Source organism: Mobula birostris, chromosome 26 (genome assembly GCF_030028105.1).
Source record: "Mobula birostris isolate sMobBir1 chromosome 26, sMobBir1.hap1, whole genome shotgun sequence".
Taxonomy (NCBI): domain Eukaryota; kingdom Metazoa; phylum Chordata; class Chondrichthyes; order Myliobatiformes; family Myliobatidae; genus Mobula; species Mobula birostris.
In genome coordinates this window covers 49,325,936-49,348,249 of record NC_092395.1, presented here as the reverse complement: position 1 = coordinate 49,348,249, position 22,314 = coordinate 49,325,936, and the positions used below count along the sequence as shown (strand labels likewise).

Below are 22,314 nucleotides of genomic sequence, written 5' to 3'. Positions count from 1 at the left end.
CCACTCTGATTCCTGCAGGTCATCTAATCTTCTTCCATGTTAAACCAAGAGAAACATGCAGATGCTGGAAAGCCAAGCAACACACACAAAATGCTGGAGGAACTCAGCAGGCCGGGCACAGGCACAGGCAGCATCTATGAAAAAAAATACAGTTGACGTTTCAGGTTGAGACCCTACGTCAGGACTGGAGAAAATAGATAAAAATTCAGAGTAAGAAGTTGGGATGACAGGAGGAAGAAAATCAAGGTAACAGGTGATAAGTGAACCGGGGGCGGGGGGGGCATGGGGGTGGGAAGGGTGAAGTACAAAGCTGGGAAATCGATTGGTGAAAGAGATAAAGGGCTGGAGAAGGGGGAAATCTGATAGGAGAGGACAGAAGACCATGGACGATGAGGCTACACTCAGGTTGGAGGGGCAACACCTTATATTCCATCTGAGTAACCTCCAACCTGATGCCATGAACATCGATTATGGTCATTAGCCTCCCCCCTCTTCTTCACCATTCCTCAATCCCTATTTCCCTCTTTCACCTTATCTCCTTACCTACCCATCACCACCTCTGGTGCTCCTCCCCCTTCCCTTTCTTTCCTGGCCTTTTGTCCTCTATCAGATTCCCCCTTCTCCAGCCCTTTATCTCCTTCACCAATTGACTTCTGAGCTTTCTACTTCACCCCTTTAATTCACTCCTCTCCCACCCCTGGTTTCACCTATTACCTACTATCTTGTATTTCTTCCTCCCCTTCCCCCACCTTCTTACTCTAATTTTTCATCTTCTTTTCCTCCACTCCTGATGAAAGGTCTCAATCTGAAATGTCAACTGTTGACTCTTTTCCATAGATGCTGCCTGGCCTGCTGAGCTCTTCCAGCATTTTGTGTGTGTTGCTTCTATCTATGCAAGTATCTTTCTGGTAATAATGTGAGCTCTTATCATGTTTAGCAGCTCGTGTAAGGCACCTTGCCAAAGGCCTTCTGAAAATCCAGGTAAATAACATTCACTGACTCTCCTTTGTCCATCTTCCCTGTTATTTCCTCAAAGAATACCAACAGATTTGTCTGGCATGATTTCCTCTTAAGGAAGCCATGCTGAATTTGGCCTATTTTATCATGTGCCTCCAAATACCTTGAAACATCAACCTTAATAATGGACTCCAACATCTTCTCAATTATTGAAGTCAAGGTAACAGGCCTTTTGCCTCCCTTAAAGGGTGGAGTGACATTTGCAATTTTCCAGTAATCTGGAACCATTCTTTAAATATCACTACTAATGCCTCCACGATTTCTTCAGCTACCTCTTTCAGAACCCTGGGGTGTAGTCCTGGTGATGTATCTACCCTTCAGACCTTTCAGCTTCCCAAGCATCTTCTCTTTAGTAATAACAAATACACTCACTTCTGCCCCCTGACACTCTTGAATTTCTGGCATACTGCTGGAGTCTTCCACAGTAAAGACTGGCACAAAATATTTAATGAGTTCTTCCATTACTTCTTTGTCCCTATTACTACCTCTCCAGTGACATTTTTCAACACTCTGATATCCACTCTCACCTCTCCTTTACTCTTTATATGTTCAAAAAAAACTTCTGGTATCCTCTATTATATTATTGACTATCAATATTAATACAATATATTTATATTATCTTTTCTCTCACAGCTTTTTTAGTTGCCTTTTGTTGGTTTTTAAAAGCTTCTCAATCTTCTAGCTTCCCACTATTTTTTGCTATATTATATGCCCTCTCTTTTGCTTTTATGATGTGTTTGACTTCCTTTGTCAGCCACAGTCGACTCATCTTCCTTTTAGAATACTACCAATTTTTGGGATCTATCTATACTGCACCTTCTGAATTGCTCCCAGAAACTCCAACCATTGCTGTTCTGCCATCATCTCTTCTGGTGTCCCCATCCAATCTACTTTGGCCAGCTCCTCTCTCGTGCCTTTGTAATTTCCTTTACTCCACTGTAAAACTGATACATCTGCTTTTAGCTTCTCCCTCTCAAACTGCAGGGTGAATTCTATTATATTATGATCACTACCTCCTAAGGGTTCCTTTATCTTAAACTCCCTAATCCAATCTTGTTCATTATTCAACACTCAATCCAGAATTGCCTTTTTCCTAGTGGCCTCAAACAAGCTGCTGAAAAAGCCAACATATTAGGCATTGTACATCATAGCCCTTCTCTTGGGATCCAGCACCATCCTGATTTTCCCAATCTATCTACATATTGAAATCCCCCATGACTATCATAACATTGTCCTTTTTACATGCCTATTCTATCTACTGCTGTAATTTGTACCCCACATCCTGGCTACTGTTCAAAAGCCTGTATACAACCCTTGCAGTTTTCTTAACAAGGATTCTACATCTTATGTCATCTCTTTCTAAGGATTTGATTTCATTTTTTAGCAACAAAGCCACCCTACACCCTCTGCCTACCTGCCTGTCCATACGATACAATGTATATCCTCAGATGTTAAACTCATTTAAAATATCATTGACTGCATCATAATTTGCACTGCACATATGTTTGTGCTTACTACACTACAATATTTGGTGGACCAATGTATCTGTCCTAAAATTTTCATCATTAAATTCAAATACTGCCATTCTCTCACCTCTGTAAGTCTCTGTAAACTCTTTCAACCCTAAAATTAGGAGGAGAAGATGGCGGGACGACAGCAGCGCACACCGCCTCTCCGGTGAATGATATCTGTAATCTGTCAAGTATGGGACTGTGCACAATTCTGATTTGATGGAGATGGACGTGAGAGTACAGAGGAACATCTGGAAAACTTCTGAAATGCCCACTTCGTTGCCACTACTACTGTGTGGTAATGGGAATCTCCGGAGCAGAAGGCCCCGAATCCTCGGCTTTGTTTGTTTCAGCAGCCGGGGCTAAGTCGAAGGCGTTCGGCAGAGGATGGCATTCAGGAGGCTGTATCGGAGGGGCTGGTCGGAGGCTTGAAGTTTTCAGATGGACTCAGTGTCGGCTATGGTCGGCTGCTTCCAAGACATCGGCAAGTTGACGTTGCCTGGAGGTTTATGGCAGGGAGTTTCTCCCTTTTGCCGCCTGCTATCGGGGACTCGGGAGTTGATCGACTCGGGGGCTTTGAGACTTTCTTTTACCCTGCCCATGGTTTGTTCTTCAACAAATTATGGTATCGCTTTGCACTGCTGTAACTATATATTATAATTATGTGGTTCTGTCAATGTTAGTCTTTGGTTTGTCTTGTTTTCTGTGATATCACTCCGGAGAAACATTGTATCATTTCTTAATGCATATACGCATTTCTAAATGACAATAAAAGAGGACTGAGTGCTCTCATAATCTAAAAAAATTCTCAATCTGTGCTTCTCCAATTCTTATTTCCCATACATTTCCAACATCTTTTCCTCCACCATTGGTTGCTTTGCTTTTATTTACCTAGAATTCCCACCAAAAGTTCTCCATTCTTTTCTTTCACAACCCTCCATAAATCCTACCTCTTTAAGCAAACTTATGATGACATGCCCTAATACTAGTTCATTCTTCCTTATATTTCTTTAATTATTTACTTTTATTGAGAGATGCAGCATAGTAAAAAGCCATCCAGCCCAATTACACCCATGTGACCAATTAAACTACAAACCCCATTTCCAGAAAAGTTGGGATATTTTCCAAAATGCAATAAAAACAAAAATCTGTGATACGTTAATTCACGTAACCTTTATTTAACTGACAAAAGTACAAAGAAAAGATTTTCAATAGTTTTACTGACCAACTCAATTGTATTTTGTAAATATACACGAATTTAGAATTTGATGGCTGCAACACACTCAACAAAAGTTGGGACAGAGTTAAAATAAGACTGAAAAGTGCACAGAATATTCCAGTAACACCGATTTGGAAGACTCCACATTAAGCAGGCTAATTGGTAGCAGGTGAGGTATCATGACTGGGTATAAGAGTAGCGTCCATCAAAGGCTCAGTCTTTGCAAGCAAGAATGGGTCGTGGCTCACACCTTTGTGCCAAAATTCGAGAGAGAATTGTTAGTCAGTTCAAAAGGAACATCTCCCAGTGCAAGATTGCAGAGAATTTAGGTCTTTCAACATCTACAGTACATAATATTGTGAAAAGATTCAGAGAATTCAGAGACATCTCAGTGCGTAAAGGGCAAGGTCGGAAACCACTGTTGAATACGCGTGATCTTCGAGCCCTCAGGCGGCACTGCCTAAGAAACCGTCATGCTACTGTGACAATTATAGCCACCTGGGCTCAGGAGTACTTCAGAAAACCATTGTCACTCAACACAGTCCGTTGCTGCATCCAGAAATGCAACTTGAAACTGTATTACGCAAGGAGGAAGCCATACATCAACTTTATGCAGAAACGCCAGCGAGTTCTCTGGGCACGAGCTCATCTCAGATGGACCGAAAGACTGTGGAACCGTGTGCTGTGGTCAGATGAGTCCACATTTCAGCTAGTTTTCGGAAAACACGGGCGTCGAGTTCTCCGTGCCAAAGATGAAAACGATCATCCAGATTGTTATCAGTGAAAGGTGCAAAAGCCAGCATCTGTGATGGTATGGGGGTGCATCAGTGCCCACGGCATGGGTGAGTTGCATGTATGTGAAGGTACCAATGACTCTGAGGCATATATTAGGATTTTCGAGAGATATATGTTGCCATCAAGGCGATGTCTCTTCGCAGGACGTCCATGCTTATTTCAGCAGGACAATGCCAGACCACATTCTGCACGGGCTACAACAGTGTGGCTTTGTAGACACAGAGTGCGTGTGCTTGACTGGCCTGCTGCCAGTCCAGATCTATCTCCTATTGAAAATGTATGGCGCATCATGAAGAGGAGAATCAGACAACAGAGACCACGGACTGTTGAGCAGCTGAAGTCTTATATCAAGCAAGAATGGACAAAATTTCCAATTGCAAATCTACCACAATTAGTATCCTCAGTTCCAAAATGATTAAAAAGTGTTAATAAAAGGAAAGGTGATGTAACACAATGGTAAACATGCCTCTGTCCCAACTTTTGTTGAGTGTGTTGCAGCCATCAAATTCTAAATTTGTGTATGTTTACAAAATACAATTAAGTTGGTCAGTAAAACTATTGAAAATTTATTCTTTGTACTTTTGTCAGTCAAATAAAGGTTCACATGAATTAACATATCACAGATTTTTGTTTCTATTGCATTTTGGAAAATATCCCAACTTTTCTGGAAATGGGGTTTGTACATACCCATATGTCTTTGAAATGTGGGAAGAAAGTACAATCAACATAAACAACAAACACTGGTGGAATTGAACCTGGGTCACTGGTACTGTAAAAGTGTTACGCTATTCTGACAGCCTATACTCTTAACGAAGAAGGCCCTCTGCTTTTAATAGAACCATTGGTAATTTAGTTTCTCACTTTGATATGGCACTTGAGATAGGTTTCGGAAATGCTTCCTGCATTAAAAACAAGATAAAAATGTACACCGGCAGTGAAATAATACTATGTGTATACACTACCTGTTTATGCAATTCGGAACCATGTGGTGGGGTTCTTTGTAATCTTTTAATATGTTCACTCTCAGAGAGTTCTAGGGAGCCTTCCAACATCTTTTTCATTTCTTCTTCATCACTATCAATTGTGCCCACTTTGACTGGAGTGTTAAGATGTGCTTGATGCAGGTCTTTTATTGAAGATTCCACTTTATTCTGAACCTCTGCATTACACTCGTGTTTTGCTGCAGTATCTACCACTCTCTTCAGAAACCTGCTCCCTCTTCCACTTAACTCAGTACTTGATTTGGGGGAAAGTTGCTCATCATCAGACACCTGTACATTTTCATCAGCATTGATCTGATGTTTATTCAGCTTTCTGTTCATTATTTCATTTTCTACTTGGGCCAATCTGGCCAGCACAGCATTAGAGGATCTGACCCTTGCTGATACAGCATTGAGGCTTCTTGAGTCTGCTTCATCAGCCTTCTTCAATGCACAGTTGCTTACTTTCAGACTCTGTGCTGCTGTTGATTTCTCTGCTTTCTTCAAGAATCCATTAGAAGTCAATAGCTGCTCACGGATACCTTCTGGTTTTACAGCGGCTGCAGTTTTTACATATTGTTTTCTTTTCCATTCATTTTCCATGGTATCCTCTATGGAAAGATTGCTCAGGTAACCAATTTCATTGTTGAAAGGACTGCCCATTAGGGCACTGTTTTGCTTACAGGCAGTCAGATAGTCCTGTAAATATCAGAGTAACAGATTAGAATATAGTTCTCAAAAAGCAAGTGTATAGATTCAAGCAAGTCCAGAGGTCAAATTTATTACAACAGTTTACAGCTACAACTTTCTATCCCAGATGAACTAAGGGGAAAAGCTTCAAAAGGAAATTAAAAGAGACATTGCTAGAAGCATTCCACAGATCTAGCAACATCTGTGAAAGGAGAAACAAAGTCTTTTGTGAAAATTGGAAAAGTTAGAAATAGAACATGTTTTAAATTGCAGAGAAGTGGGAGATGTAGAGAAGAGGGAGGAGTAGAGAGAACAGGCAGCATCTATGGAGAGACAAAAACTGGGTTAATACTAAGGCTTTCATCAGATCTGGAAAATAATGACATAAAAAGGCCAGTTAACTGAAATTGTTGTATTCAAACTCAAGTTCCAAGGTCTGTGACTCCCATAGATGATGCAAAATTCTTAACACCTTGATGGGGTAGATGTTGAATTGATGTGACAATGGAGTCTAGATCTAGGGACCACAGTCACACAATAAAGGGTGGGCCATTTAGCACAATGATGGGAATATTTTTTCCATTAAGGCAAGTAAGATTGAAGGTGCAGTTTAGGAGGATTAATGGCACCAAATGGCAACTCCTTTGTTTGCATCTTTGGAAACGGCTCTATTTCCATCTTTATTATCTCTGTTTTTCCCTTTCAGGTTCTTTTGAGACCCCGACCTGGAGTTACACGCTGACTATGGTTCTTTGTGGGAATGGGACCTGCTCTCGCGGTTTCACATCTGGCCATTGTTAGGCACACCAAGGGCTCAGCCTAAGAGCTCCACTCGCCTTCGGAGGACCGAGATTCCGTGGCTCTGGAGATTGGAGTGGGGGAGGAGGGTAATCAGAGGTCGGTGTCTGGGCAGGAGATCCATATGTTGTGGGAGATGGAAGATCTAAGGCTATGTGCCCAGAGACCCGAGATCTTTGGGCACAGAGCTCGGAAAAAGTGACACAACAGACTTTTAACATCGTAAACCAGCAAGTTGTTTGAAATGTCTCCTCTCTTGCTGTGAAACTGAGACACATCTTTCTCTCTTATTAGGGAGAGAGAGAGAGAGAGCCTGTGGTATGTGGAATGCTGGGTGAACAATGTAGACTTCCGAGTACTGTAAGTCCCTGTCTTAGCTGTTGCCTTGCTCACGCTTGAGTGCTCAGTGGCAGGTGCCGATGCTATTTTTACTGGTTGGGGGAGAGGGAAAGTTGCTTGCTGCCGCTTACGCACTGAAGAGAGGGGAGCTGGGGGGGGGAACTTTGAGGTTCTAACATTTAACTGTCGTCCATTCTTTGGGGGCACCCTTCTGTTTTTGTGATGGTTGGGAAGAAAAAGCATTTCAGGATGTATATGGTATTCACTTCCCTGACATTAAATGTACCTTTGAAACCTTTGAATATTACACAATTCTCTACACACTAAAGTTGTGGACATTCACTAGGTACATCCAAGACAGATATAGAATTTAGATACTAAAGATGTCAACAGAAATGGATTTAATGCAGGGAAGTAGCATCGAAGTTAAATATTAGCCATATTCTTGTGGACTGGTCACTTATTTATTATTTGAATTTTCCATTGCAGAGTCAATCACATCCAGCGCCCCAAATGCAGTACAAATTGATGCTTCACTTTGAAGATATGTTTTGGACCCTGGAGAGTGGAAAAAGAACTAAGAGGCAGGTATTACAACCCTTGCACTTACATGGGAAGGTGGTGTGAGAAGGGGATGTTGATGGGAGTTGAAAGAATGAATCAGGGAACAGTGACTTTGAAATACAGAGAGGGGTTGTATCTGGTAGTGAAATCACACTGAAGGTGGCAGAAATTACAAAGGATGATCTGGTAATTCACCTGGTTAGGTCGTAGATAAAGTCATATCCTTTCTCTGGGTCAAAGGAGAGGGACTGAGAATACAAGTGAGGAAATATGATGGACATAGTTAATAATCCTGTCAACTACAGTGAAGGAAAAGCCATGGCTAAAGATAAAGGAAGGATTTTTGAAAGCACTAGTGTGAAAAGTGTAGAAGGAAGAGTGGTCACAACAGCCACAGGAGCCTTTGGACTTGAGATGAATATTTATTCCAAATTATCCTTGGAGGTGGGAGTAAGAGTTAGAAATGAGCCATGAGCAAATGAGACACAGCTGGAAAATAGCAACAAAGGTATTGAAACATTCAAGTTCTATGAGCAATTGTGCAAGCTTTGAGAGGTAACCTGAAATTTCATCAAAAAGGGTGAAGAGAAGAAAAAATGGAGGGGGAAATTCTTGTGCATTTTAAGCAATGAGTAATTGATTGACAGAACTTACATGTGAGATAACGCAAAATCCACAGGCTAGGGAATGAGGAATAGCCTAAGACAATCCAGACACTTAAATGGGGGGGGGGGGGGGGGAGTTATGTATTACAGGGGTCCCCAACCTTTTTTGCCCCGACTGGTTTAATATTGACAATATTCTTTCTTTCTTTTAAAATTTTTATTAATATTTCAAAATTATAAACTCAATAACAAAGTTGGTACAAAGAGATTGGAAAAATGTTCATCAGCATATATAAAATGAATTTCAAGTGACATAGAAATAAAAGACTTCCAAACTCATAATGAGATTAAACATTAACAAAGAAATAAAAAGAAAAAAAAATAAACAAAAAAAAAACCCCAAAAGAAAAAGAGAAAAAAAAAACCAAAAAAAAGGCAAAACAGGGCTAGACCAACAACTTGTATCAGACAAGATCCATAATATCACTAACTCCGCTCCTCTCATCATATAATTTTTAAAAAAAGATTCGGAAAGGTCAGATTACATCATATGAAAATGTTGCATAAAAGGTTTCCAGGTATCTTCAAATTTAACCAAAGGGTCAAAAATATCACTTCTAATTTTTTCTAAATTTAAACTTAATATGGTTTGAGAAAACCATTGGAATGTAGTTGGAGGATTAATTTCCTCCCAGTTCAACAAAATAGATCTTCTCACCATTAAAGTAACAAAAGCTATCATTCGAGAGGCTGAAGAAGATAAAGATCTACGTTCTACCATTGGCAGTCCAAAGATTGCCGTAATAGGATGGGGTTTTAAATCAAAGCATAGAACTGTTGAAATAATATCAAAAATGTCTTTCCAATATTTTTCCAAGAGAGGACAAGACCAAAACATATGAGTTAAAGAAGCCACTTCAGAGTGACATCTATCACAAGTAGGGTTTATATAGGAATAAAAACGAACTAGTTTATCTTTGGATATATGAGCTCTGTGTACTACTTTAAATTGTATTAAAGTGTGTTTAGCACATATAGAAGAAGTACTAACTAACTGAAAAATTTTATCCTATTTCTCTGTAGGCAGGGAAAGTTGAAGTTCCCTTTCCCATTCATTTTTAATTTTATCAGATATATCTTGCTGTAATTTCATAATATCATAAATTATTGCAATTAATCTCTTCTGCAAAGGATTAAAACCTAAAATTTTACCAAAAGTGCCAGAAGGATTTGAAGTCGGAAAGGTAGGCAACGTAGTATTTAAAAAATTTCTTATTTGTAAGTATCTAAAAAAAATGGGATCTAGGCAAATCAAATTTCTCAGATAACTGCTCAAAAGACATAAAGCAGTTATCCAAAAATAGATCACGAAAACATATTATGCCTTTCGTTTTCCATATCAAAAAGGCTTGGTCCATTACCAAGGGTTGGAAGAAGAAATTAGATATAATAGGACTTGATAACAAATTCATTCAGGCCAAAAAATTTAGGAAATTGAAACCATATTCACAATGTATGTTTAACTATAGGGTTAAAAATTTGTTTATTCACTTTAGATAGTGCAAAAGGCAGTGAAGCTCCTAAAATGGAGGCTAAAGAAAACCCTTGTACAGAGTGGCCTTCAAGGTTTACCCAATGTGGGCAGTTATATTCCAATCTTGTATCCAAAATATTAAATATCAGATATTAATTGCCCAGTAGTAAAATCTTAGGACAGGCAATGCCAAACCACCCTCTTTCTTAGATTTCTGTAAGTATTTTTTTACTTAATCTGGGATGACAATATTCTTGTGGACCGGCCGACCCAGTGTGGGGCGGGGGGGGGGGGGGTGTTAATCACGACCGGAATATAGGTGATAAGTCAACTATAAGTCACTTATAAGTGGCTAATAATTTCATTTCTAAAGGGGTTTATCTAACAAATTTAATATTAAACACAGAATGCAGTGGTATAGCGGTAGCTGGAACGCACCCAGCACATCTTTAAGAAAAAAGCTGAAATAAACAAGCTAATTAATTTGGTGCTGCCCGGCACCTAATTAATTAGCTTATTTATTTCTGCTTTTTTCTTAAAGATGTGCTTGGTGCGCTCCGGCTACCGCTGTACCACTGCATTCTTCGCAGCCTGGAGGTTGGGAACCACTGAATTATAAGTCACTTATAAGTCAATAGCATCATAACATTTTAAGTAATGTTTGAATATTAAACACACAGCACATATTTTCCCTGTATGAACATACAAAATCATTGCAACACACCAAAATCACTGAATCAGTGGGAGCCCTGGGCTTGTTTTCCTGCAACAAAGACGGTCCCATCGAGGGGTGATGGGAGACAGTGATACTCGAAGGGGGTTCCTTATGTCCAGTCTATTCCACAATTTAGTTTTCGTTGCATTCATTGCGGAAAACTCCGCTTCGCAGCGCATATGATGTTGGAAATGGAAGCAACGTTTTCAGTGCTTTTGTGCCTATGTCACGATATTCAGCCTTGACTTTGATCCAGAGCGCCAGCAGAGAAGTTATATCAAACATACTTTTCAGCCCGTCATCATTTGCAAGCTCGAGGAGTTGATCTTTTTCTCACACTGACATGGATGATTCACCAGAAACATTCACAAATGGGTCTTGGACCCATTCCTTTGCACATCTTGGTTCACTGAAGACCTCACATGCATTCAAGTTCAACAGTGGGCGTGACAGGGAATGAGGAAAGGTGCAGCTGACTCATATCATTTCATATCGCCAAATCATATCGTTTCCTCGCGGCCCAGTAGCACCAGCTTTGCGTCCCGGTGGTTGGGGACCACTGATGTATTACAAGTATTAGAACAGCACAGAATAGTACAAATCCTTGGGCCATGTGTGCTGATCTATACAAACCTACCCCACGATCAAATTAACCCTTCACTCATACACAGGCTATACCCTCCATTTTTCCTACATTTATGTAACTACTCAAGTCTCTTAAATATCCCTATTGTATCAGCGGTAACTACCACAACCAGCAGTGTGTTCTAGGTACTCATCAATCTCTGCGAATAAAACCTACCTCTGACATCTCTCCTACACTTTTCTCCACTCACTTTAAATTAATGTCCTTCGGTATTGACCATCGCTGCCCTGGGAAAAAGGCACTGATTGTTCATGCTGTCTACGCCTCTCATAATCTGATACACCTTTATCAAGTCACCTCATTGTCCTTCACTCCAAAGAGAAAAGCCCTAGCTCCACGAACCTTTCTTCATAGTGCGCCCTTAGTGTGCATGCGCCGGTTGTGCACACAGCCTGTTACAGTTGCTCCTTTTAATTTCTTACTTTTCAAACTTTTTAAACTTAGGATATTTGTTGTATTTTTTTCTCACGGTAAAATGTTGAAGCTGCACCCTCTCTAACATGCTGGTGGAGAGAGTTTTACTTGTTTTTTTAGCGCTGGAAATAGTTACATTCCAATAGGTCTCGTTAGCGTGGCAGCAGGATGGTCGCATTGTTTATTCCAGGGACCAGCTGATTATGCTCATGCCGGCCGGTTTAGCAAACAGAGCAGCGGACATCCCGGCTGAAATCTGGAGGAAAACACACAGAGGATGCAGAGGGGGATCAAAAAGGCGAGGGAAGAGGACAGGGTCAAGACAACAGAGGCTTTTGGAGAAGAGAAGTTATAAGCCGTGCCTCCCCTCTCTTATCATGGGAAATGTGAGATTGCTGGGGAATAAAATGGACGAATTGACGGCGCTCGTCAGGAGTCAGAGAACATTTTGGGAAAGCAGTGTCATGTGCTTCACTGAGACATGGCTGCACGAGGACATACCCGATCAAAGCGTTTCCATAGAGGGCTTCCAGACTTTGAGCTGACCGGAATTGCACTGAGAGCGGTAAGTGTAAAGGAAGGGGGCTTGCGGTTCCGGTAAACAACAGATGGTGCAATCCTGGGCATATTAGGATCAAGGAACGTGTTTGTAGCCTGGATATTGAACTTTTTGCTGTTGGACTCCGGCCATATTATTTGCATGCGAGATTTTCCTTGGCAATTGTGGTTGTTGTGTACATCCCTCCTTCTGCCAACCCAACGTCAGCGTGTAACATCATTTACACCATCATAGCCAAATTACAAACCCAGCACCTGAGCGCCCACATTACCATCTCGGGTGACTTCAACCATGTTACCATGGCTAGAACACTGCCCAACTTCACACAGTATGTGAGCTGTACAACCAGAGGGGAGAGGACTCTGGATTTGATGTACGCTAACATTAAGGATGCATACAGCTCCTCTCCCCTCCCCCCACTGGGAAGGTCAGATCACAACCTGGTGCGTCTAAAACCCTGCTACGTGCCTCTGGTGAAGAGTAAACCTGCAACCTCGAGGACAGTGAGAAAATGGTCGGAGGAGGCTTATGAGGCGCTCCAGGGTTGTTTTGAGGTGACAGACTGGCAGGCACTCTGTGAGTCACATGGAGAGGATATTGATGGGCTCACAGAGTGCATCACTGATTACATCAACTTCTGTGTGGACTGCAATGTTCTGACAGGAACTGTCCTTTGTTATTCAAATAACAAGCCATGGGTGACAAAGGACATTAAGGACATCCTGAACGCTAAAAAGAGGGCATTTAGAGATGGAAGTAGGGAGGAGCTGAGGGCAATACAGAGGGACCTGAAAGCCAGGATCAGGGAGGCTAAAGACAGGTACAGGAGGAAGCTTGAGTGGAAACTCCAGCAGAACAACATGAGTGGTCTGGAGGGGGATGAGGACCATCACTGGGTTCCAGCAAACTAGCAACAGAGGAGCTGAAGGCAGCGTGGACAGGGCCAACAAACTTAACCTGTTCTTTAACAGATTTGACATTGTGGCCCCTGCCCATTCCCCACATGAGCCATCTGCTGTCAGCCCCCAACCAACACATATTCCACTCTCCCCTCCTACCCCTCCTCACAGTCCCCCACCCTGCTCTCATAACTATACCCCTTCTCCACACGAAACCACCACGGTGGGCTTCACAGCTGAACAGGTGAGAAGACAGCTGAAACGTCTCAACCCAAGCAAGGCCGCAGGACCGGATGGTGTCAGTACCAGGGTGCTCAAAGCCTGTGCCTCTCAGCTATGTGGGGTACTTCGCCATGTCTTCAACCTGAGCCTGAGGCTCTGGAGGGTTCCTGTGCTGTGGAAGATGTCCTGCCTCGTCCCTGTGCCGAAGACGCCACGCCCCAGTGGCCTCAATGACTACAGACCGGTGGCATTGACCTCCCACATCATGAAGACCCTGGAGAGTCTCGTTCTGGAGCTGCTCCAGCCTATAGTCAGGCCACACTTAGATCCCCTCCAGTTCGCCTACCAGCCCTGACTAGGAGTTGAGGATGCCATCGTCTACCTGCTGAACCGTGTCTACAGCCACCTGGACAAGCCAGTGAGCACTGTGAGGGTCCTGTTTTTTGACTTCTCCAGTGCGTTCAACCCCATCCGTCCTGCTCTGCTGGGGGAGAAGCTGACAGCGATGCAGGTGGATGCTTCCCTGGTATCATGGATTCTTGATTACCTGACTGGCAGACCACAGTACGTGTGCTTACAACACTGTGTGTCCGACAGAGTGATCAGCAGCACAGGGGACTGTCTTGTCTCCCCTTCTCTTCACCATTTACACCTCGGACTTCAACTACTGCACAGAGTCTTGTCATCTTCAGAAGTTTTCGGATGACTCTGCCATAGTTGGATGCATCAGCAAGGGAGATGAGGTCGAGTATAGGGCTACGGTAGGAAACTTTCGTCACGTGGTGTGAGCAGAATTATCTGCAGCTTAATGTGAAAAAGACTAAGGAGCTGGTGGTAGACATGAGGAGAGCTAAGGTACCGGTGACCCCTGTTTCCATCCAGGGGGTCAGTGTGGACATGGTGGAGGATTACAAATACCTGGGGATACGTATTGACAATAAACTGGATTGGTCAAAGAACACTGAGGCTGTCTACAAGAAGGGTCAGAGCCGTCTCTATTTCCTGAGGAGACTGAGGTCCTTTAACATCTGCCGGACGATGCTGAGGATGTTCTACGAGTCTGTGGTGGCCAGTGCTATCATGTTTGCTGTTGTGTGCTGGGGCAGCAGGCTGAGGGTGGCAGACACCAACAGAATCAACAAACTCATTTGTAAGGCCAGTGATGTTGTGGGGATGGAACTGGACTCTCTGACGGTGGTGTCTGAAAAGAGGATGCTGTCCAAGTTGCATGCCATCTTGGACAATGTCTCCCATCCACTGGGTGGGCACAGGAGTACTTTCAGCCAGAGACTCATTCCACCGAGATGCAGCACAGAGCGTCATAGGAAGTCATTCCTGCCTGTGGCCATCAAACTTTACAACTCCTCCCTTGGACGGTCAGACACCCTGAGCCAATAGGCTGGTCATGGACTTATTTCCTGGCATAATTTACATATTACTATTTAACTATTTATGGTTTTATTACTATTTAATTATTTATGGTGCAACTGTAACGAAAACCAATTTCCCCCGGGATCAATAAAGTATGACTATAAGGCATGTTTTCCTAATCAGGCAGGATCCTGGTAAATCTTCTCTGCATTCACTCTAAAGCTTCCACATCCTGTAGCACACAGGCTCTTCCACTTTTACCTGGGAGGTCAGAGAGCACACTGTTTGCCGACTCCTGTATGGATATGTCTACAGGTCCACCTTTTGCCATGGCATGATTGCCAAAGGCTGCAGGGCATTCAATTAGACCTCACTGTCTCTGTACTCCACTACATAGACGATGTGCTGCTACAGGGACCCTTGCAGGAGGTAGCGAGGCAGGCCCTAGATAAGGTGGTCATCTCTCTGCAAGAACAGAGTTGGTCCACCAATCCTGAAAAAATACAGCCAGAATGTTATATTCTTGGGCATACAATGGCATTCTGGGCAGTAGGAAAAAACAGATTAATTTAAGTGCAAGAGCTTGGGTGCTGCAGTCCCCACCTCCAAAGAGGAAATGCAGTGCTTTGTGGAGCTCACGGGGTATTGGCGTCAGCACATCCCTAGCTAATGATGATGCTGCGCCTCCTGTACCAGGTCTGCCAGTAACGAACGCCTTCCAAAGGGGTTGCAAGCAGCAGGTGACCTTCGAAACTGCCAAGGAAGCAGTAGAGCAGGCCCATCCTTGACTCCTAGACAGAGATAGGTGCCATTCGGGCTGCAGATTTCAGCTACCCTCTGGATAGCTGAGAGGAGCCTGTGGCAGGTGATGAAGAGTTGTATTTCATTGGGGTTTTGGACAAAAACCTTTCCTGAGGCAATGACCCAATTCACCCCCTTCAAGAGGCAGTTGTTGACATGCTTCTGGGCTCTCTTGGCCACAGAACAGCAGATCGCTTCTGAGTCAGTCATGCTACAACCATACCTCCCTATCATGCGGTGGGTAAAGTGTCAATGTAACCCATCGAGAGGGCCGTGCCCAGCTGCCCCTGCATTTTCAAATGGAAGTGCTACATTGGAGACAGGATAGAGAAGGGTCCCAATGGGGCAGGCTGCTTCCATGAGTAGGTTGTGGCTCTACCTGATAACGACCACTACATCCCCAATGAGTTTCTCACTATCGAACCTTCCCCCATACAGTGAGGTAAACCTAGGAGGACTTGACCAGACCTGGCAGCGAGTCTGGTTTTCAGACAGCTCCAGCCATTGGTGGAACAGTAAGCAGTGATGGAAGACTGCTGCTCTTCACCTTGTATCAGGGAAGGTTGTTACCCAGGAGGGCGTGGGGGGGGGGATCTAACTGATTGGCTGAGCTGATGGCTGCAACCTTGTACCTCAAGAAGGTGACAGAGCCTGTGAGGAGCAGTGGCTAAAGGCATGGTGTTGCGTCTGCCTGATTGCTCTGGGCAGAACTGGGACGTGCACAAGTCACTCCGCTGAGAGATTGCACATCAACACCCCACCCTATCACAGTCTACCATGTGGATCCCGTCACTACTGAGGCTATACATAATGTTGCTGTTGATTGAGCGACGCTGACAGGGATCATGGGTGCCTGATGGTATGGACACACTAGAAGAGCAGGGAAGGGGGAGATGGGGAGGAGCAAAGAAATGGGCAGAAGCTTGAGATGGGTTGGGGGGGGGGGGGGCGGAGGAGTTGACATTTGCTGAGCCCAGGACAGCAGCTGTGAGCTGCCCTACCTGCTAGCAGGTTAAGCCCAGGGGAGACCAGTGGGTCACAGGGGCTGTTCAGGTATAGCAAGTAGAATATGCAAAGCCTCTGCCACTACTGAATGAGAAATGATATGTGCTTACAATGGTGGATATATATTCCAGGGTTCTGGTAGCAGTGCTGTGGGGCCATGCTGAGCAAGAAAGCACAATAAAAGGTTTACAACACTTGTATGGGATTTCCTGGGAGATCCAGTCCAACAATGGCTTAAATTTTGCAGAAGCTAAAATATTATAAGATAATCCAAGACCCCATACCAGGAAAAATATAAAGATACAAACGTGACGTGTTGGAGAAGGTGTGACTCCAAGGAGGCAAATCATTTACATATTTTTTGGGATTGCCCTGAATTAAGTTTATATTGGAAAGGTATTCACAGAACATTAGTTAAGGTATTTAAGACCCAGATACCTCCGAACTTTGAGACCCTCTATTTGGGGCATGTATTGTTTTGGAACAGAAGAAAGATAAAGCTGCTGCAGGCCCTTTTAGCAGCAAGTAAGAAATCAATCACCAGAAAGTGGCTAAATCAACTATCACCTACATTAAAAGATTGGCATGAAATTATTTTGGAAATACAGGTCACCCTCCGCTTTTTGAACGTTAGTTTTACGACATCTCGCTGTTACGAAAGACCTACATTAGTGACCTGTTTTCGCTAACAGAAAGCGTTTTCACTGTTACGAAAAAAGGCAGCGCGCATCCCAAGCAGCCAAGCTCCTCCCTCAGAACTGCATTCTAGCCAGCATTGCTTAAACACGTGCCTGTGAGCATCTGTGCTTTATGTCGATTTATTTTGAGCATCTGTTAGCAAGATGAGTTCTAAGGTATCGGAAAAGCCTCAAAGAGCTCATAAGAGTGTTACACTTAGCGTAAAACTAGACATAATTAAGCGTCTCGATCGTGGTGAATGAAGTAAGGACAAAGTGAGTTTGGCTTGTGGAAGTTGACCAAGATGATGTTGAAGAGGTTTTGGCATCCCATTACCAAGAACTGATAGATGAAGAGGAAAGGATAACAATCGAAACCGAGTGCAGTAGCGAACAGACCGAAAGTGAAGTCGTCCAGGAACTGAACGTGAAGCAACTGCATGGGATTTTCGCTGCAATAATTGCAGAAAAGTACAACTTTAATTTTGAAAAGGTATGTAGGCTTAGGGCATATTTGCAGGATGGTTTGAGTGCTTACAAAGAACTGTACGATAGAAAAATATGCGAGGCTATGCAGTCAAGCATACTGTCGTTTTTCAAGCCTTCCACATCAGCTACAGGAGATGACGAACCTTGACCTTCGACATCGAGGCAGACAGACATAGAAGAAGATAACGTGCCTGCCCTGGTGGAAACAGACGACGATGAGATGACACCCCAGTGTCCCACCACCCCAACCTCCGACGACTCAGCCTAACACACCATCAGTGTGCTCGCTGTCTTCCCGATTCCGGTAAGTAATACTACACTGTATATATATTATTTCTACTTTATATAGGCTGTGTATTCTTATGTGTTATTTGGTATAATTTGGCAGCTTCATAGCTTAAAGGTTACTGGAGAGAGTGTTTCTGCCGAGAGTGCTTGCGCCGAGTGTTGCTGCCGAGAGTGCTTGCGTGAGATTTTTGCTACAGTGGACAGTGCAATGATTGCAGGAAAAAAATTTCTACTTTATATAGGCTGTGTATTTATCATATCATTCCTGCTTTTAGAACATAGAACATAGAAAATAGAATAGTACAGCACATTACAGGCCCTTCGGCCCACAATGTTGTGCTGACCCTCAAACCCTGCCTCCCATATAACCCCCCCCCACCTTAAATTCCTCCATATACCTGTCTAGTAGTCTCTTAAACTTCACTAGTGTATCTGCCTCCACCACTGACTCAGGCAGTGCATTCCACGCACCACCCACTCTGAGTCAAAAACCTTCCTCTAATATCCCCCTTGAACTTCCCATCCCTTACCTTAAAGCCATGTCCTCTTGTATTGAGCCGTGGTGCCCTGGGGAAGAGGCGCTGGCTATCCACTCTATCTATTCCTCTTATTATCTTGTACACCTCTATCATGTCTCCTCTCATCCTTCTTCTCTCCAAAGAGTAAAGCCCTAGCACCCTTAATCTCTGATCATAATACATACTTTCTAAACCAGGCAGCATCCTGGTAAATCTCCTCTGTACCCTTTCCAATGCTTCCACATCCTTACTATAATGAGGCGACCAGAACTAGACACAGTACTCCAAGTGTGGTCTAACCAGAGTTTTATAGAGCTGCATCATTACATCGCGACTCTTAAACTCTATCCCTCGACTTATGAAAGCTAACACCCCATAAACTTTCTTAACTACCCTATCTACTTGTGAGGCAACTTCCAGGGATCTGTGGATATGTAACCCCAGATCCCTCTGCTCCTCCACACTACCAAGTATCCTGCCACTTACTCTGCCTTGGAGTTTGTCCTTCCAAAGTGTATCGCCTCACACTTCTCCAGGTTGAACTCCATCTGCCACTTCACAGCCCATTTCTGCATCCTATGAATGTCTCTCTTAAATCTTCGACAATCCTCTACACTATCTACAACACCACCAATCTTTGTGTTGTCTGCAAACTTGCCCACCCACCCCCCTACCCCAACATCCAGGTCGTTAATAAAAATCATGAAAAGTAGAGGTCCCAGAACAGATCCTTGTGGGACATCACTAGTCACAAGCCTCCAATCTGAATGTACTCCCTCCACCACGACCCCCTGCCTTCTGCAGGCAAGCCAATCCTGAATCCACCTGGTCAAACTTTCCTGGATCCCATGCCTTCTGACTTTCTGAATAAGCCTACCATGTGGAACCTTGTCAAATGCCTTACTAAAATCCATATAGATCACATCCACTGCACTACCCTCATCTATATGCCTAGTCACCTCCTCAAAGAACTCTATCAGGCTTGTTAGACACAATCTGCCCTTCACAAAGCCATGCTGACTGTCCCTGATCAGACGATGATTCTCTAAATACCCATAGATCCTATCTCTAAGAATCTTTTCCAACAGCTTTCCCACCACAGTATAACCACTACTATATGTTACTGTTATTTTTGGTTTTATGTGTTATTTGGCATGATTTGGTAGGTTATTTTTTCGGTATGTGAACGCTCACAAATGTTTCCCATATAAATAAATGGTAATTGCTTCTTCACTTTACTACATTCCGGCTTACGAACTGTTTCATAGGAATGCTTTACCTTTGGATGGCAGAGGAAACCTGTATTTAAAATGGAAAAGATGACTTACTCTCTGAGAATTCAAAAACAAATATGTTGTCAAATTTGGAATAAATGGATTGAATTCATAACCCCAAAGCGAGCAGACTTTAGATGACTCTCCTAATGGTTTATACTGCTTTCCTCATCAACATAGTAATAGTGTTAACGTAAGCACCCTTGGTTCAAACGTGTACTGTTCTTTTTTTAGAAAACAGGGAATTAACACAAGGAAAAGATTTGGGAAAGGAAAAAAAAAATGATAAAATGAAGTACATAGGGATTGGATAAGTATGTTCGTGGGTAGGAGCAAACATGAATGAGTTAAGATATAAACACCTATGATGGAAGTTACATGGGGCTACATACAATATTTTGGACCAGAAAGAAACGGACCAGAAGAGATACGTGAAAATTATTATTCGACCACTGTTACTACTATTTTTTTTTAAACAACCATTATCATTTCTTAGTCTAATAAGAGTGGAATTACAACTGCACATAATTATCTATTTAAGTGCCTAATTACTTTTTATATCATCTTAATGTGTACTTGTGTTCATAAATAATTATAGATTTATACATATATAAAAAATGGAAAAGGTTATACATGTAAAAAAAGTAAATAAAAATAAAATGTTTAAAAAATGAAAAAAAAAATTTGCAGAAGCTGAAGTCCAGGGGTAAGCTGTGGAGTCCAACATTTTGTAGGTGTTCCTCAACCCATACTACCCCTAGGCAGCAGGGATGATCAAGCATATGAATGAACTGTTAAAAGAGCAAATTAAGTTACTGACCCCCACCCTCACCTTTCAAGGCTAGCTGAGTGTGCAGTGGACAACCTGAACTCCCGGTCAGTGGGCCTGGGAGGGTCCCTGATGTCCCAGCACTTGGCAATACCAGATCACCCAAAGGTAGAAGAGGTGGAGTTAGAGGAGGAATTGGGTGAGGTTTGGGTGCAGCATCCACAGGGGCCACCAGAGCAGGGGGAGATTGTGGCGCACAGACCAGGGGATACACAATGATGTTACCAGAGCATAGTCTGTGTCTAAACACCAGCAAATAAGCAGGAGGGATTAAGTTTGTGTCTCCTTACATTACAGAATGGCAAAGTGGTAGATGCTGACGACAGTGGTGATGATGGTGGTCAGTACAACACATTCCTACAGATGGCATGTGATCATGCAAACCACACCAACACTTCGGACTGTCGGATCTGAATGAGGGTGCCAATCCACACTGCAAAAAAAAAGGGGGGGGCGTCACTGATACCAATCCCATTTGACGACAAAGAACAGGACTGTTGGAAAAACTTGTCTAGCTTCTCTAGCCACTCTGGAGGTTGGTGAACCACTGTAGTACACTGGGTAGAAGCCACTGGGCTGATAATTCTGGGCATCATAGTGTTACGGTATAGTGGGGCATCTGTGGGGGGGGGGGGTTATACTAGCCTGTGGGCCAACTGTCATGGTGCTTTGAGGGGTGGAATGCTGCAGTAAGTATCAATCTTACCTGTTTATTGAAAGCAGTGGTAGCTAGGAATTAGCCTGTTTAGGAAGCAGTGCAGCCCTTTCACTGGCTGCCGTTTGGCATCATAGCTCCAGCTGATGCTGTCATGGCATCAGTAGAATATAAATCTAGCATGCTGGGTCGCAACTGGTGCCGAGAGAACTGTAGAAGTGTGCGGCAGTGAGAGAGGGCCTGAGTGCACACTTCAGGTAAGTATTTGTAATTGGGTGTAACTTCAAGGGTTTACTGAATGTTTAATGCCTGTCTGTCCTGTAAATAAACAGTTAACTTACCTGTAGTGAGTGTCTTCTGTCCCCATTCACCAAACACACAAGAGAAGATCAAAACAGATCCATGCAGGACATCACTAATCATCCGGGCAGAATATGTTCCAAATAGAACTAGCCTTTGCTTTTTGTGGACAAGCCAATTCTGAATCCACACATGTATCCCAGGTCTCATGATTTTCGAGATAAGCATACCATGAGGAACCTTGACAAATGCCTTACTAAGATCTACATCTACCATTCTCTGCCTTCATCAGTTTGTTTGGTCATAGAGCTCCATAGCACAGAAAAAGGTCCTTCGGCTCATCTAGTATGTGTCAAACTATTGTTCTGTCTAGTCCAATTGACCTGCACCTGAATCATAGTCCTCCACACCCCTCCTATTCACGTACTTATCCAAACTTCCCTTAAACATTCTTAATGTTGTTATAGCCTAGGGTGGTAATGGGGACAAACTCCCACTACCTATTAAATGCTCCCAATGGCATGTGCCACAAATAGCCTCTGACAACTAAATCCAGCTCCAGGCCTTCACATATAGCTTGGCTACTAAACCTGGCAGAAC

At 43.2% G+C, this 22,314-nt stretch overlaps 1 protein-coding gene across 4 annotated transcripts in view; it reads right to left on the bottom strand.

Annotated features, from left to right (window-relative positions):
• The window catches only part of c26h19orf44 (chromosome 26 C19orf44 homolog), a 57,315-nt gene that overhangs the window by 17,994 nt on the left and 17,007 nt on the right, over positions 1-22,314 (bottom strand). For all 4 annotated transcript variants that reach the window (XM_072244003.1, XM_072244001.1, XM_072244002.1 and 1 more), the window contains one exon: positions 5,505-6,221. In XM_072244003.1, coding sequence (XP_072100104.1) covers positions 5,505-6,185 — 681 coding nt within the window. In that variant the 5' untranslated portion in view covers positions 6,186-6,221. The remainder of the gene's footprint in view (positions 1-5,504; positions 6,222-22,314) is intronic.